This window comes from Bubalus bubalis, chromosome 21 (genome assembly GCF_019923935.1).
Source record: "Bubalus bubalis isolate 160015118507 breed Murrah chromosome 21, NDDB_SH_1, whole genome shotgun sequence".
NCBI classification, from domain to species: Eukaryota; Metazoa; Chordata; class Mammalia; order Artiodactyla; family Bovidae; genus Bubalus; species Bubalus bubalis.
In genome coordinates this window covers 38707351-38723249 of record NC_059177.1, presented here as the reverse complement: position 1 = coordinate 38723249, position 15899 = coordinate 38707351, and the positions used below count along the sequence as shown (strand labels likewise).

Genomic DNA, 15899 nt, shown 5'->3' with positions numbered 1-15899 from the left:
CTGTCTGAGAGAGGCTCCTTTCTCTACTGAATCCCTTTTATAATAAACTAGAGGTAGCTGTTTTATCACTGAAATTTAGAGCACAGTTATGGCTGCTGTTACTCCTGATGGATGCTTGAGGCAAGAGAATAGCTAATGTAACTATAAAGTCATTGTGAACTCAAACTGCAAATTAAAAGGTGACTTTGTATCTTTCTTATATGGAAAATGTGTGCTTGTCATATCTGCTTGACAGTGTAAGAGTGGATGTATGGTTTGGACAATAACGAACAATGACAGTAGTCAACCTCATCAGAAGACATGAAATAAAGAAATGACAATGATTGATGGCAGCTGGCTGTTTATAGACTTTTCTAGAAGAGTTTTTCTTGGCCTGATCAAGTAATAACCAGGGGATGTTGCTCCCTGCCTGAGCTCTGCACAGCAAGCAAAAGACTGGTCCTCCCCTGCCTGCTGCCCTTGAGAAACAACTTAATTCTTTCATGGTCCCTTTGACTCAGTCAAGCTAACTTGCATGGCCAACACCAAAAGGCTTCCTCAGAAGCTATTAAGGGCCACACTGCATTTTGCAGAAATCACTGACAGGACAACCACGGGGATAAACATGTGATGCTTATTTCAATGTTCATTTTTGTGATTCTTCATAATGCAAATGCTTTGAATAAAAATCATCAGAGATTTTTGTCAGTGATCAGGAAACAAATAAGTGATCTGTAATTTTCCCTGCTTTACTTACAATTTACTGAGTACTTGATAATATTTTTTATGGCACTGCAGCATGAGCTAACACAAATTTTCGAGAGTTGACTAATAATGTCTCCTATAAGTCACTATAGGTAATGAAAACAGTTGATTAGTGAACAATACGTTAGATGTGCCTGAAGTAGGTAACAAAGAAGTGACCCTTCATTTAATATGATCTATTGAGAGCCTACCACAGTATTTGGAAAATTTTGGACCTTACTGTGAGAGTCTATTCTTTTAAAAAGTCATATACTTTATGGAGAGAAGAAATGTGATTTATAGTGTGGTTTGGGGTCATGCAAGTTAATACTGAATTCATTCTCTGATGTTGCATTCCTGCAATGTAGTAACTGCAAGTTGACAATATAAGAAGATATAGCAAAAAATCTCCTCAGACAAAACTCTAGAAAGGAATTAGGCAAATGACTATTTGTAAGTCTATTAGGATATCAATGTGTTGTTGGGCAAATACATGTAGTTTTACTAGAAAAAAATTCACTCAGTCATCTATTCATCCATCTTGTAGATTTTTTTAAGTATAGCAAAATCCTAAATTTTCACCAAGTTCACATTCTTCAGTAAGCTTTTAAAAATGCCTCATCAGACATGTAAAGGAAGGAAAGTTAAATTAAGAATTAAGTATCTGCTTGGAGTGGTTAAAAAAAAAATCTGTCTGCTAGCCAGGGGTACATTTATGCAAAAGAAAAGAAAAAAAGAAAAGAAAGGAGGGGGAAAGCAAAATTAAGAAACGAAAAGAATCAAGGACTATTATTAAATGGTCAGGAGAAATGATGTGACCTACAGCTTCTAAGTGAGCGTTCAGAATATTTGAGTACATATTTGCCTGCTCTCTTGACCAATTTTTCTAGCTCCCTCTAATGTCAAGTTTTCCCTTAACACATTTTTGGTGACTGACTTTTTCCTCTATGAATAAAGGAACTGTATACTCTGTTTTAGTAATAAATAGTGAAGAGAATGATTTTTCTAAGTTTTAAAGTTTCTTTTTTTCTCTTACAGGTGTATTTTTAGAAAAATGAATACAAATACAAATGATGTAAAAAACGTTATTGTTGTCATTGTTCTTGGGAGAGCAGTGGAGAGAGATTTGAGACCAGAGGTCTAAACCCTCCATGACATTGTGAGATTGTGAATCTGAAGCTTCTGTGAATAAATCACATGATTTCAATTGTGTCCTCAATTTCTTGCTTTTGTGTGTGGTAGCTGCATGTATTCTATCTCTCTTTTCAAAATTAACCTCTATTGGGTTTTAGAGTACACCCTCAATTTAGGCAGAATGAATTCTTTCATGTTCAAATAATGCATTTACTTTATTAATTGTGTTCTGCAATTTCTTGGAGTCTTACTCAGTTACCACTTTGGGTTTCCTAGCCCACCTTTCTGTTCGTTAAGGTATCCATGGTTACCACACCATTGGTTCTCTGACCATTCTAACCTTTGGAATGGGAAAGGAAAAACAACAACAACAACACATCATCAGAGTGCAAAATGATCTGTTTTCAGGCATTAAGCAGTCAGGTAGCTGTGAATTCCATGAAACGAAGGCATTCTTTGCCATTTCGTTGTGATGTTCATTAATATTCTTGGAATTAAAAAAAAATAGGAGATGTTAATGGTTGGCTTTACTCAGAGGATCATTTGATGCCAATATGAAAGCCAAGGAGAGGAGGCAATTATGCACACATCACATGCATCCTAGTTCCAGTATGGAAGCTTACATTTCCAACCTAAGGTCAGGAAAATTACATAAAAAGTTTTACTACAAAGTCTAGACATGAGGAAGATTTCAGAGGAGAGGGAGGAAGCACATTGCAGGTGTCAGATAATCTAGTCTGATTATCTGAGCTGTGCTAGCTATAGGGGAACACTTACCCTTCAGTCCAGCTAGAAGTTAGCAGGGTAAGAAGGAACAAACCAGAATAACATAAAGACTAGCAACAAGGCTCAGGAAAGCAGACAGGAGCTCTAACCTAGCAGCTAAAGTTCTTGGGTTCGAGCAAAGATTGAACAAGAAAACTTAAATGAAACAAAACAAAAAACAAGAAAACCAAAGCCAACCCCCACCCCAAACCAACAGTAACCAAGGTCCCCCTAACTGCTGAAGGCTGTTCAGGTGGTAGCAAAACTAGAACAATTCTCAAAAACATCCAACTTTAGGGATTTATGATGTGATTAACATTTATTAGTTGAGAAACAGACATTAATATGAGACTCATTGCAAGTGACATATCAAATAATCATTGACCAAATCGCAAAGCTTAAAATTCCCACTCCCCTCCCAGTCTTGAGAACAGAGGTACTGGTCTTCACTGTTCCTCTAACACACACTGGACAGGGGTCAGGTATTTCAGTGAGAGGCCACTTGGTATAACAAATTGTGGCAACACTCAGTTATAGATTTGGATGTCATTTCCAAAGTAAGCAACATTTGCCTTAAGAAAATGGAAAATTATTTGTTGTAAAAAGTTGTATAGGTAAGTACTGACAATTTTTTTAAGTTTTAACCAAAAAAAAAAAAAAAAAAGAGAGAGAGAGAGAGAGAAAATTAAATCAACAATAACACACACCAAAGAAACCACAAAAGAACAAAAAAGTTGTAAAGTTTGGTGGAATCCTCCCCAAATTATTGTAGAGTCACATAGAAACTCATGAATAGCAGGATCTATTTTTTCCCAGTTTTCCCAATTCCATACAAATACTCCACTCCACTCTTAGACGTGTCTTTTCATTTTGAAATCGAACTTCTGAAGTTGTAAAAGAAGTAAAATCTGCACCCAGAAGTCTGTCAAACTGAATTTAGAAAGACCCAAATAAACTCATGATACAGTCAAGTATCCCAAACTGTAAAATGTTCCATTTTCAAATTTCCCTTGAGCAGACAGCGACATGACAAGACTGGAGTGTTTATTTTTCTCTATCCAAAAAACCGCTTGCATTTTTCTGTTAGCTTCCCTTTGGCATGTAAATACTAACACAGTGATTACAAAGTTAAACTCATTAAAAAGTTTCTTCATCATTCACTTGCAAGGATGGCAGCTACTTTGAGTAATCTTCGAAACCAGGGATTTAATGAGATGTGCACGGAATCAAGTATTTAACAATGATCCTTACCTTTTGGAAGTCAAGGAAATCTTTTTAAAATGCAATACTTGATTGTATTTACTCCTTTCGTTAGAGAGTCTGTGACTGACAATGTTTGTGATGTGACAAAATAAACCGAGGTATAGACTGGGAAGCAAATGTCAGCGAAGAGTCAACACTTGCTATTTCTCACTATGCTGTGATTGTTTTTCATTTTTCTGTAATCTTGCTTTGCAGTACTAGGTAACCAGTTTGTTGCAGTTTGCCCAGGACTAAACAGTTTCTGGGACACAGGACTTTAATTGCTGGGATAAGGTAAGTTTTGGCAAATTTGGATGAGCTAGTTAGGATTCTAAGTATGAATAAACACTAAATCTGACTTAGTTAAGTATAAATCTAATCTGTTTAATAGTGAGGGTTTGAATTTAAAGGTTTAAATGCAGCTTTGCAGTAACTGTTACGGAACCTTCACTCTATGGCAGACTCCGCTCAGTATGATATACCCCCCACTCTCAGCAATGTTTGGGTCGTTTCGAACACCTACTCAGTGACACCACAGAATACAAAATTCTTGGATCTTTCTTGTGGGTTTCATATACTCTTGACTGGAAATGACTGGGGATCAGATACAGAAGTTTGGGTGAGTTAAATACTGGCTAGATTACGATGCTAGTTTCTAAAGTATGGGAACAGAGCCTCACTTTCTGGTACTCTGGCCACAGTTTTCATTAAGTGCCTACACAAGCAATAGGTAAAAGTCTGGAGTAGTTGAGGCTCTGCTTCAGGGGTAGTAAAGTAACTACGGGATTACTGGGCTTAACGCTAGTGTGTTGAAGCTCCATGTAAGGAGTGTCACTGACTGCGGGGTCAGAAGCATACAGTTGTGCAAAGCGGGCACTGCACAACTCAAGAGGCACCGTTCACACTTCTGTCTGTGGGAAAAGAGCCTCCTGAAGGGCACAATCTGCATGGCTGAAAGCAGTGGCCTTCTTACAGAGCCTGGTAGGAGGGGTATGCCTCATACTCTCTAGAGACCTTCTGTTCCTAGGCAGAGATGAGGAGGTAATAGAGAAGGGGGTGGCTCCGGCAGCAGGTACTGATAAATCCCAGGGGCATGACACCCCTGACGTTCTCACTCACCTCCCAGCCTGCCTCACATGCTCTTGAGGGATGATACTACTTATCCTCATCCCCAAATTTTAACTCTTAGAATTCTGCTTTGGATGCTCTGTTTAATAAAAGCTTCCTCTGTCAGCTAGGATAGTAACATATATCAACCTTGTGTGCATACAAAAAAATCTTCTAGCTGATGCCTACTGACCAGATTCTAATTTCATAGCTAAATGAATCCTACCCACAGAGGAAACTCTAAATCAAGAGCCCTAATGTATTTCCATAAAGAGGCATCCATCCCCTTCAACAGCCTTTCAGTCATCGCCTTTATAGAATCTGTGTCTGCTCTCCATTTCATTTTACCCCTGAATTTCCATTCTCTTTCCTATACTAGAGAGAAAAAAGTGGGCTGATCACGAACCAAGTACTAACTTCTTAATCTGGGGAGACGACAGAACAGAGACACTGAATGTAAGGTGAAATGACTTCAGAAGAAATGGAAATTATTTGGAAATAAAACTGAGATTTTCCAAATATCACCTGTGATACATGTTTTATGAGGTTGATTTAGATGGTGATCATAATTAGGCATTTTTGTTTCCTCATACAGAGATAATTCCATCTCAGAGGGATATGATAGGATGTGTTGTTTCAAAATTCATTTATAAGGAGGCTGTTAGGCCAGGTGAAAGAAGGGATTCCATTACAGAGGAACTTTTATAATTAAGTTAATATTGGGGATGTTTTATTTCAACTAATGAGTAAACCATTTACAAAGAGATGCTTCTTTTCTTTCTCAGTGTCACAAATGTTACAGGAAAAAAGAGTAGGAAACTTGGTGGTGGTCATGGTCAGAAGGGCTGTCCCTCCTCCCTTGAGCCCTTCCTCGATCTCTTATTTGTTTAGGGTTTTCTGTGTGGAAACCCACATGATTGTGTGATTATTTACACTGTCCCACAGGGAAAGCATCTTCCTTTAAAAAAAAAAAAACCCATCAGTACAGGACAAGAATCCCTGGGAGCACCTGATGGGTAGTATTTGTCATCCAACAAGAATGCTTCCCCACCAGCAAAGGTGTAACAAGATTTAAGAACACAGTCTGGTTAAATGGAAACAGACATGGCAGTGGAATTTATCGAAAAGGGAATTACCTCTACTTAGTTGCTATAGCGAAAGAATCATGTGGTCCATGTTTTAAGAGCAACTGGGGAGAGACTGTGTGAAAGCACTGGGTTCAAGGTCAAGTTTCCGATGAGGGACTTTCACACTTGCTTTCCCTTTTGCTGCAATTCTTTTCCCACAGATGTCTGTGGGGGTAATTTCCTATCATTTGGGCTTAAGCTCAGATCATCTGTGTTATATTTCCTCTCCTTACTCATTCACCAATGCATGACATTCTTTATGGTGTTTCTCAGTGTGTGAAACTATCTTACTATATATATATTGTTTTAACTTGCTTTACTGCCTAGACTTCCCCACTGGGCTGGAGGTATCCTGAGAACAGGGATCTCCTTGTCTTCCTCATCAACATGTCTCATCACCTAGACAGTTGCTCAGTGAACTACACTGAATGAGGAGGTGCCATGCTAAAGACAAGACCCACCATGATCATTGCTGAAAACTGATGTGTGCCTGAGCTCTTCCTAACTGACGTGTATTCAGGACATGGCAGACATCTCTACTTAGGGTGAATGCTTGTAACTAAAATGAATTTGGTGCTTTATGTTTCCAGGGTTTCCATTTTCCTTGTTTCAACAAATATCTGCAAGGGCATGCTGTCCTTCATCTTACCCTGTGCATCTAAACTGTTCCAAGATCAAAATTATCTTGGTAGCAAGACGGCATGGTGAAAGGGCCAGAAATTAAACCTGATGCTAACCTATAGAGGGGAAGAGACTGGAATATGAACTGGGACTGTTTAAGGAGATGATTTCATTTCTGGGTTCTGGTATTTTAGCTCAGAATGGGATTTTAGATACCGTGTTGTTTTCTTGTGTGTGTTCCTGTGTCCCCCCCGACCCTCCCTACTGCATGTGATAATGTCATCATTTATTTTTAAATGGTTCTAAGTTGCATATTAAAATTTATTTCAAATTAAGCTCTATTTTAAAGTTAATTTTAATAGGAAGAAATGAGGCAAGGACATACATAATCTACTATATTTGAAGGACTCAAACAAATACCTGTTTGGCTGTGAATTCTAAACTTTCATCAAAACAAAGAGAGAAAAATCCACCTGAAACATATTTTTCTTTGTTTAGTCCTGGAGGAGGGGATTGTCAAGTATTGCACTTTAAAATTACTTTTATCTAACATTTTTGTCCCAACTCTTCCCCTCTGAATTTACTGTTTGTTGTTTTTTTTTTTAAGGCAAACATGATTTTGAGCATCCTTAATATGAAAGCAACTAGACTTTCTAATTCAACTTTCGAAGACTGACTTTACTCTACAGAACTAGTTTTAACAAATGGCATATTTACTTACAAAATTGGGAGATAGGGGCATCCAGCTGAGGCACATTCCCTCCCTTGGCGTTTAGTTTCTGGACTTGGGTTGGGGGCACAGGCTTGTGTGACTGCCCAGTGGCCCGATACATGGCTTGGACCCAGAGAATGCGATCTTGCTCATCATCACTTGCAAATATCACGGTGTCTCCTTCTTTGACTGCATTGAAGAAGGCTCGGCCACCCTCCAAACCTGGATTAAAAGGGAAGAAAGACTACTAAGTTGAGCTGCAATGTTCTCAGCAGGACTAAGCTCTGAGCGGCAGTCTCTATGCTTTTCCTTGGGCTGGAGAAAAGAGGTGCATCTGTTTATCTAACTATAGGATAGCTAGTCTGATACCATGATGTCCAAGAGGCATTTGAGCATGGCTGTTGTCTCCTGCCACCTTTGTCTTATTGGGGACAGAGTCGTCAAATGAACTGCCTAATGGCAAGGTAAGTATCCATCTATAAACATTCTATTACTTTCCTCATTTTTAAAAACAAGCCAAATGACAACAAGAGAAATGCCTCTTGACCCCGCCTCTCAAGTCCACAACCTCAGGGAGCTTTCGGACTCCTGATTTTTCTCTCACTGCCCATTCCAATGAAATTCTGAAGACTCTACTTTCAGGACATTACAACAGAATTTGACCTCTTCTTCCTTCTCCAGGGCTGCCACTCTGAATTCACCCACATTCATCTCTCACCTGGATTATTCTAGTAGCCTCCTATCTGATCCATCTGCCTCCACCCTCACTCTCTATACTTGACCCTCCAGATGGGAGCCAGGGTGACTGGTGTAGCCCAAGAGTCAGGTTGTGCCATCCCTTTGCTTAAAACCTACCAGTAGCTCCGCATTTCACTTAGAAGAAAAGTCTAGGTTCTGCCAAGGCCCTCCAGGCCCCATGTGAACTGAGCCCCCACTGCTCCCACCCACTTCTCTTACTATGTGCACGTGTATGCACCAGTTCACGCAGCCGTGTAGCCTCCTGCCGCTCCCTCAACACCCCAGGTGTGTTCTCGCCTCAGGACCTTTGCACAGTGCTTCTGCCTGTGCCTAGGACTGTTCCTCCAGTTATTTTCACGAGTCACAGCCTCGCCTCTTTCAGGTCTTTGCTCAGACATCACATGCTTGTTCGGGCCTTCCCTGACCTTCACCTCTCCTTACCTCTCTTCTCTTGCATTCTTTTGCTCCAAAGCTCTTACCACCTCTAAAAAAGTATATGATTTACTTCCTAAGGCAGAGAGTTTTTGTCTCTTTTGTTCCCTGCTGCATCCTGGTACCCAGCACTGTGCATGCAGAGAGTGAGTGCTCAACAAACACAAGTTGGATGAATGAATGCCCTACAGACCCATTCTGTCCCATAAGCAGTTCTCTAGGCCAAACTTTAGAGAGAAGTTGGCAAAAGAGGCCTCTCTCTGGGCTCAGGGCAGAGCTACATTGTGTCTGTCAACATATTCCAAAAGCCCATAATTGTGGGGTGACTGGGACTCTCTGTCATTAAACAAAGCTTCATATCTTCACCAGTTTCCTCACCATTTGTCTACCCTCAACCTACCTCTTTAAAGGTGAAAGGGGAGTAAGTGGAGTAGTTAGAATCCCTAAACCAACAGGGCCCGATTGCCAACCCATTTGACATTTGCCTCGGGTAAGATTTCTGGTGATGTTAAGAATTATCTAGTGTGTCGACAATATTAATTCAAATGTCTACTTCATAAGAATGGGTATGTGTTAATAATTTTGCACTTACAGTTGCCAGGGATTATAGAACAATAAAGAGCATATTTTTTATATGAAGAGTTGAGGGGTACAGCAATTTTAATAAAATATTTTTTGTGGCTGTGATTATGAAGCATTATTTTGGTTCTTTTCTTACAGAGAGCTTTAAAATGTGTGATTTGGATAGGATGGTATACAGTGAGCAAGCTGGGAAAACCTGATGAAATGGATGGACAGCATCGTAAGAAGGAAAATTCTGCAGAGAGAGAAAGGAAGAAGAGCTTTGAGGAATGCTTTAAGCTCTGAAAAGTGGGTACCAAGGAGCTAAAAGAAAAGACTGGGTTCAGTAGAGCTTCTGCAGTCTAGTCTAATGGCCACCCCTGGGATAAGGCACTGTGACAGGGCAGGTGAACTCCAGGCCAGCCATCACTGGGCGGGACCTTCCCCCTGCCCCACCACCTCCCATTTGCCAGGGCCTGAAGCTCAGAACAGGGACATTGCGTTCTTGGAGCTACTGTCAGAAAGTCCTTTCATGGGGCTGACTCAGGAAGGAGAGAGGTAGAGGGGCACAGATGCTAAGAAGTGTTGAGATTTTTACGGACTCCTCCCAACAGCCTTGGAGAAGGAAATGGCAACCCACTCCAGTGTTCTTGCCTGGAGAATCCCAGGGACGGGGGAGCCTGGTGGGCTGTCGTCTCTGGGGTCGCACAGAGTCGGACACGACTGAAGCGACTTAGCAACTTAGCAGCCCAAAAGCCTTACAAAGGATGTACATGTGCTCATGTACTCAGTCGCTCAGTCGTGTCTAACTCGTTGCGGCCCCCAGTTGCTCTTAGAGGATGAGTTATTGACAACAGAGTGGAGCCTAACCATGGGGTGAGTGAGGCAAAGAGAAACAGGTAAAGCAGGAGAAGCAATGACAGCGACAGCAGTGAAGAGCAACAGAGCTTTTCCAGAAAGCCCGGGAGACCAAGGACACACCAATGAGAATGAGGAGAAAGCAGAGCAACTAGCTCGAAGAAAACCAAGGAAGAAGACAACGTGAACGCCAACATGTGCTCCCAGGCAGCATTCTTAAGCAAGGCAGCAGATCCTGGGGAAGGAATCTGCAAAATGCAAGGTATGATAATGCCCGGGCTCTCCAGCGAACATCCCACAGGGACTGACCTTCAGGAACAAGAGGACATGTCTGGGAATAGATGGAGGCAGACCAGGCAAGGAATGTTCGCCAGTTCCCTGGCCGGGGATTGCTGTTTCAACCACACACATGGACACAGTCTATTTAGGGTGGTAAAGTTGTCAAAGATTTAATTTAGTCCTTGAAATTGTGCCACTGAATTATTTCAAATGAATATCCTCTTATTTGAAGACTTCTTTATTTCATCTAATAGGAACTGAGAGATTGTTGCATACTCTTTGAACCATACCCAGGGAAAGAGAAAGGGAAGCAGTTTCATTTTTAGATTAAAATGAAGAGCCTAAATGTAAAAACTACTTACAGTTATTTACCAACTCCCCAAACCAACTTTTAAAGGACCCTATACTGGAAGAGTTGATTTAGAGCCAATGCTTAGATTTGGGTGACTGCTGCATCCCAGGCTGGTACAAAGGCAAGGATGTCTATGCTATGAGGCTACCTGCCCCATCTCCACCAGTTGGTTCCATTGACAACCAGAATAAAGGCAAGAGGAGAAGGACAGATGGACCCAGAGGTCCTGCTTCAAGTGCACACTCACCTTTCAGGCAGCAGTAGGGGAAGACTTCTCAAACCTCTGAGGACACTTGCCAAATTGTGTAGTAATTACCCTGATCTTCAGCTGCAAACTTTAATGTCCAAAAGAATCTCCTAGAGTGCTTATTTATTTATTATTTAGTAAGTGACTGATGTGGGCCATTTTTAAGTCTTTATTGAATTTGTTACACCATCGCTTCTGATTTTCTTTTTTTTTAAGTTACAAAGCATGTGGCATCTTAGCTCCCTGACCAGGGGTCAAATGTGCGCTGAAAGGCGAAGTCTTGACTACTGGACACCAGGGAAGTCCACAGAGTGCTTATCTGAACCGGAGGATTCTGGTTCTTGGTTAGGTTTAGGGTTCAGGAACTATTCTTTTTCACAATCACTCTTTAAAAAATTCTAGGTTAGATTTTTCCCATGACAATTGGGAGAATCTGAATCTCCATTTTCAATCAAACGTTGCTTTGAAAATAACTAGGACTTGGCACACAGAAAGGCAGAGAAGACTCTGCTTTATTCTCAAGAACATAATCACTCTGCTTTCCATTTACATCCTTGGTAAAGGAATTTATAAATTATATCCCAGGGGATCAATGTGAAGAAAAAGAAGAGAGGCTTTGACAATGTACGTGCACAGCCACTCCTTTTGCATGTAGATGGAACAGCCTTCTCCCCGCTGCAGAGAGGTCTGCTTGCTACCGTGTGAGAAGACAACAACTCGAGCTTCACTAGAGCCGTACACACAGCTATGTTTTACTGCAGGTGCCAAAGGGTGAGATGGGTTAGACCTCAAGTCCCAGCACTGCTTCTTCCTTTACAAAAGGAGATGACAATTCTGGTCCTATGCACTTGGTGGACTGCAGTGAAATCCAAATGCTACCATGTAGAGGAAAGGAAAAGGGAACTGGCTTTAAGGTAGTGCCACAAGATAGTGCTGCTTCTCCTTCTCATATGGGTCCCTGATTACCCACTTTAAAATGGAGGTCTTGGGAAAGAGGGACTGTTTCTCTGAAGGGAATGCCGTGATTTGAGAAGACACCACTGCAGAATGCCACGAGGGTTCGTTTCTTAATACAGGGGCCACATCCTTTGCTCTAGCTGTTGCGTGAAACTGGCTCAGACTCCAAGGTCCTGTTCATGAGGAGGGATTTCCAGGACAAGCCTTTAAAGTCCTGACACATTTTACGTGGTCAGCTCTGTATCATGCTCCGGCAGGACGCAAATTATCTATGGAGGTCTGAGGGGGCAGGTCTGGTCCAAAGCACTCAGGGGTGGCAATTCTGACGCCCACTGAGACGATAACTTTCCCAAGTGAACTGGGCCAGAGGTCTTCCCAGTTACACCTTTTCAGGTTAACGCCCCATCTTCTCTCAGACTCTGTTTTTCCTTTATGTGTATTTTGTTGCATGTGGAAGAGCAATATGGGAGTAGAAAAAAAGGTTTTGGGCCAAATAATGCAGTATGGTTGGAAATGCTTTCCTTGTGCAGATTTGGCATAAAAATAAACTTCTCTGGGAGAGGGCTGTTGGTGCCTGTTGCTCATTAATATGCTGAAATGATTTCGCACCCCCCCCCCCATTTTGAAGGTTCCTTGAGGCAGATTTCTATTCATTTTTTTTTCTTTCTGGGAAAAAGATAACATGGGTTTGGAGAGAGGTGTGAGAGGGCAGGATGTGGAACTTATGCAATGTAGAACTTCTGAGAAATACTACCATTTGTGTGGTTCTCTTAGTTACATAAGGCTGAGTTTGGATGTCTACGCTGTGGACTGGTGTCTTTTAGGAGGGAAAAAAAAAGGTTTAGAGAAGACTTTCTTTTCAAGTACTATTAGATAACCATGATTTGTACTTAGCAAATGTGGACCTACAGGGCAGGTTTACCTGGACAGGAGACACAATACCTGCCAAGCCCACACATCACCGGTGAATAAGACACAGACACAGACACAGACACAGACACACACACACACACACACACAGAGTCATGGGAGTACATGTAGGACTTCTTTTTCAGGAATTTCTATTGAACATTCTAGGGTGGAATTAAAATTTGAGGTGGGCACAGCTACATAAAAGAAAAATGTACTACATTCTCATTTTGGTTTTATGAGGATCCCAAGTCAAAACAAATCCCCGGACTGGAATCGGCACTTCTTCATTCAGGACAGAACCTCCAGGGGGTGGTGAACTGTGGCTGTGGCGCCCTAGTGACTTGGGTCAGTCAGTGTCCAACACGGGGGGAAGGGAGAGAGTTCTGTGGGCTCACGGCCTAGCAGGTGGGCAGGTACCTGGCTGGGGGTCCGTGTAATCCACGGTGTAGCCATCCAGTTGGAGAAGTTCCTGAGGCTCGGCTTTTTTCTCCCGGTAACTGCACATGGCAAACGTGTACTGACTCACCTGAAAAGGAGAAGCAGAGACGTGTGAGGCGGATTCCCTAGAGCCCGTCTTCCTTGAATAAACCCTCTCCATTCAAGCCTGTCCTTTCCCCTGAGGCCCTGCTCTCTGGAGCTGGGTTCAGACTGCATTTTTCCATCTCCTGGCTGTGTGACTTGGAGCAAGTTAAGAGACTTCCCTGGTCCTGATACCTCACCTGTAGATGGATATAATCTGAGAACCTACCTTGTTGCTGCCTTATTGTGTGGACTGAATGAGTTCATATCTGAAATGCATTTCAAATATTTTCTTGATGCTTAGGAAGTGCTTGAGAAAAGTTAGCTATTGTCATTACTGCTATATTTTAATTGGGCTAAGCTACATGAAATTTCACATTTGGGTAGGTCAAAACTGGTTGCATGGCAGCAATTTTATAGCTTCTACCTACTATGACTTTGGCCCTGGCTCTGACTGAGGCTGTCATGCTCTCAGACTCGACACAGGTCTTTCAGTCGTAAGTTAGGGACCTGACTTTTATTTACACCCGCCTCCATTTCTTTTAGTATTTTATGTTTTGCAGGTCAATTCTCTGCACTGAGCCACACATCTCATTTCTTCCTCGCCCTTCCCATGGAAGGAGTGCCTTTGGTCGCTCTGAAAAGTCTTCCCTTCGTCTCAGACAAGTGTAGGAGTGACACGCTGTCACAAGCAATGAGTGCTTGATCTCTAGGCGCCAGTCACGGGAGAGCCACCCTCGGCCCCCGTCCCTCACCAGCCTCCACCCACGTCGGTGCTGGGTGCACACTCCACAGCTGCAGGCCGGCCTTCAGGATCCTGTCGCCACAGTGCACCCAGACCCAGCATGGACACTGAGCATTTCTGCATCCAGCCTGTCTGCAAGGAGCCCAGGGAAGAGCAAGCATCCTTCAGGCTTCGGGCTAAAAGCTCAGGGGCATATTTGCCATCCATGGATGTCAAATGTCGTGGAGGAGTGCCATATCCCTCATCTCTTAGTTCCCTTTATTAAAACAGACATTTACTAAGTGAACTTTGATCCCGGCAGGGGATATTTTTTTATCTCCTCCGTGGGTCAGATTTGTCCTTCTTTTAAATGGTAAGAAATTAGAGCTCTCAAACCCTGCATATATCTCCCACAGTCCCTGGCCTGAAGGTCCCAGTGGTAAGATAACAGGAGTCCTCAGGAGAATGTTTCACTGGTTGGTTTATCTCTTGCTGCCCTCTGTTGGTTCCTGATGAAAACTTTCTGCCTGACTTGGATTTCTTTACTGTGCTTATAGTTTACAGAATCTGTTCCTTATACTGCAGGGTCTCGATGGGCTTCAAGGGAAACATAAAGCCGCTAAGAGTATGTTCGTAAGTGGACATGTATTATGCTCTGCAATAAGCAGCTTCTTCTAAAAAGGAGGATTAAGAATGGAAGCTTTGCGTAGGGGTCACATAGGCCTGGGACCTCATCCCAGCTCTCCTAAGTTTTCATACATGTAACTCAGAGCCCTTATCTGTATTTTACCTGTCCTATTGTGGTCGAAGAATAAACTGAGTGGTGAAGGGCTTTTTACATTGTGTGTGATATTCGCCTGGCAAATACATGCATTTATGTAAGCAGTTTCCTTGCATTTGGCACTACTTTCTCCTACAAAGTAGCTGAGCAGGTGTATTTGCCTACCAGATTATAAGTCCTTTGAAGGCATGCCTAGAGAATCATATATCTTCGTTATATTCCCCTTTCCATGAGCAAAATCTACTATGTAATGGGCATTCACTAATTGGGTCTGATTGATACTAGAAAAATGAGTATTATCATCCAATAAAGAGGTTTCCTCCCTTCCAGATTTACATATGTTACTCCAGTCCATTACTGATCCCAGAGACAACTGATTCTCCATACCTGAGAGTAAACAGATAGATATTGTTGAAATTGCTCTGCAATGATATTCTTTACCTCTCTGGTAACCTGGACATTATATAGCACATTAATGTGATGATCAGCCAGATAGAGGGTTGGGGACGTTTGTTTGAGATCAGTGAAACATCACAACAGAAAGGTGCTACTTCAAGGTTCAGGCATTTACTATGACTACATGCTTGGGGCTTTTTGACTTTTCCTTCTTCTACTTAGATTCTTGCTTCTTGGAGAGCTGGACGCTGCTGCCCCCTTCTGGTAATACTGTTGAAGTTGTTCCAGACAAACTTTGGGCTCAAAGAAATTGGTTTATCAGGACCATTTTAATAAGGAATTTGGCAACTTACTTTTGGAAAAAAAGGAGGAAAGAAGGAATGATTTATTTTTGAATATTTAGAATTATTGCAAGGAACCTCAGATTTTCTAGAGATCTTCAAGTGTGAGGGAACAGCAAGGGTTTGGGACTTGCCAAACTGTTGTAAAAGGAGAAGGGGACAGTAGAAAATGAGACGATTAGATGGCATCAATGACGCAATGGACATGAATTTGAGCAAACTCTGGGAGATAGTGGAGGACAGGGAAGCCTGGCATGCTACAATTCATGGAGTCAAAAAGCGTCAGACATAACTTAGCGATTGAACAACAATGAAATCTTGTAATCCCTGACCTGCCAGAGTTTGCTACATGGAGAGGGCTCCTCAAGAAT

The 15899-nt window shown here is 42.0% G+C and overlaps 1 protein-coding gene across 23 annotated transcripts in view; it reads right to left on the bottom strand.

The window, feature by feature from the left end:
* CADPS (calcium dependent secretion activator) overlaps positions 1 to 15899 on the bottom strand; it is a 463291-nt gene that overhangs the window by 145398 nt on the left and 301994 nt on the right. For 12 of the 23 annotated variants that reach the window (XM_044934052.2, XM_044934055.2, XM_044934056.2 and 9 more), the window contains exons 10-12: positions 13185 to 13293; positions 7441 to 7653; positions 2635 to 2646 (exon numbers count right to left, since the gene is read on the bottom strand). In XM_044934052.2, the coding sequence (XP_044789987.2) occupies positions 2635 to 2646; positions 7441 to 7653; positions 13185 to 13293 (334 nt within the window). The remainder of the gene's footprint in view (positions 1 to 2634; positions 2647 to 7440; positions 7654 to 13184; positions 13294 to 15899) is intronic. The other 11 variants (XM_044934061.2, XM_025272984.3, XM_025272972.3 and 8 more) reach the window with 1 other exon arrangement.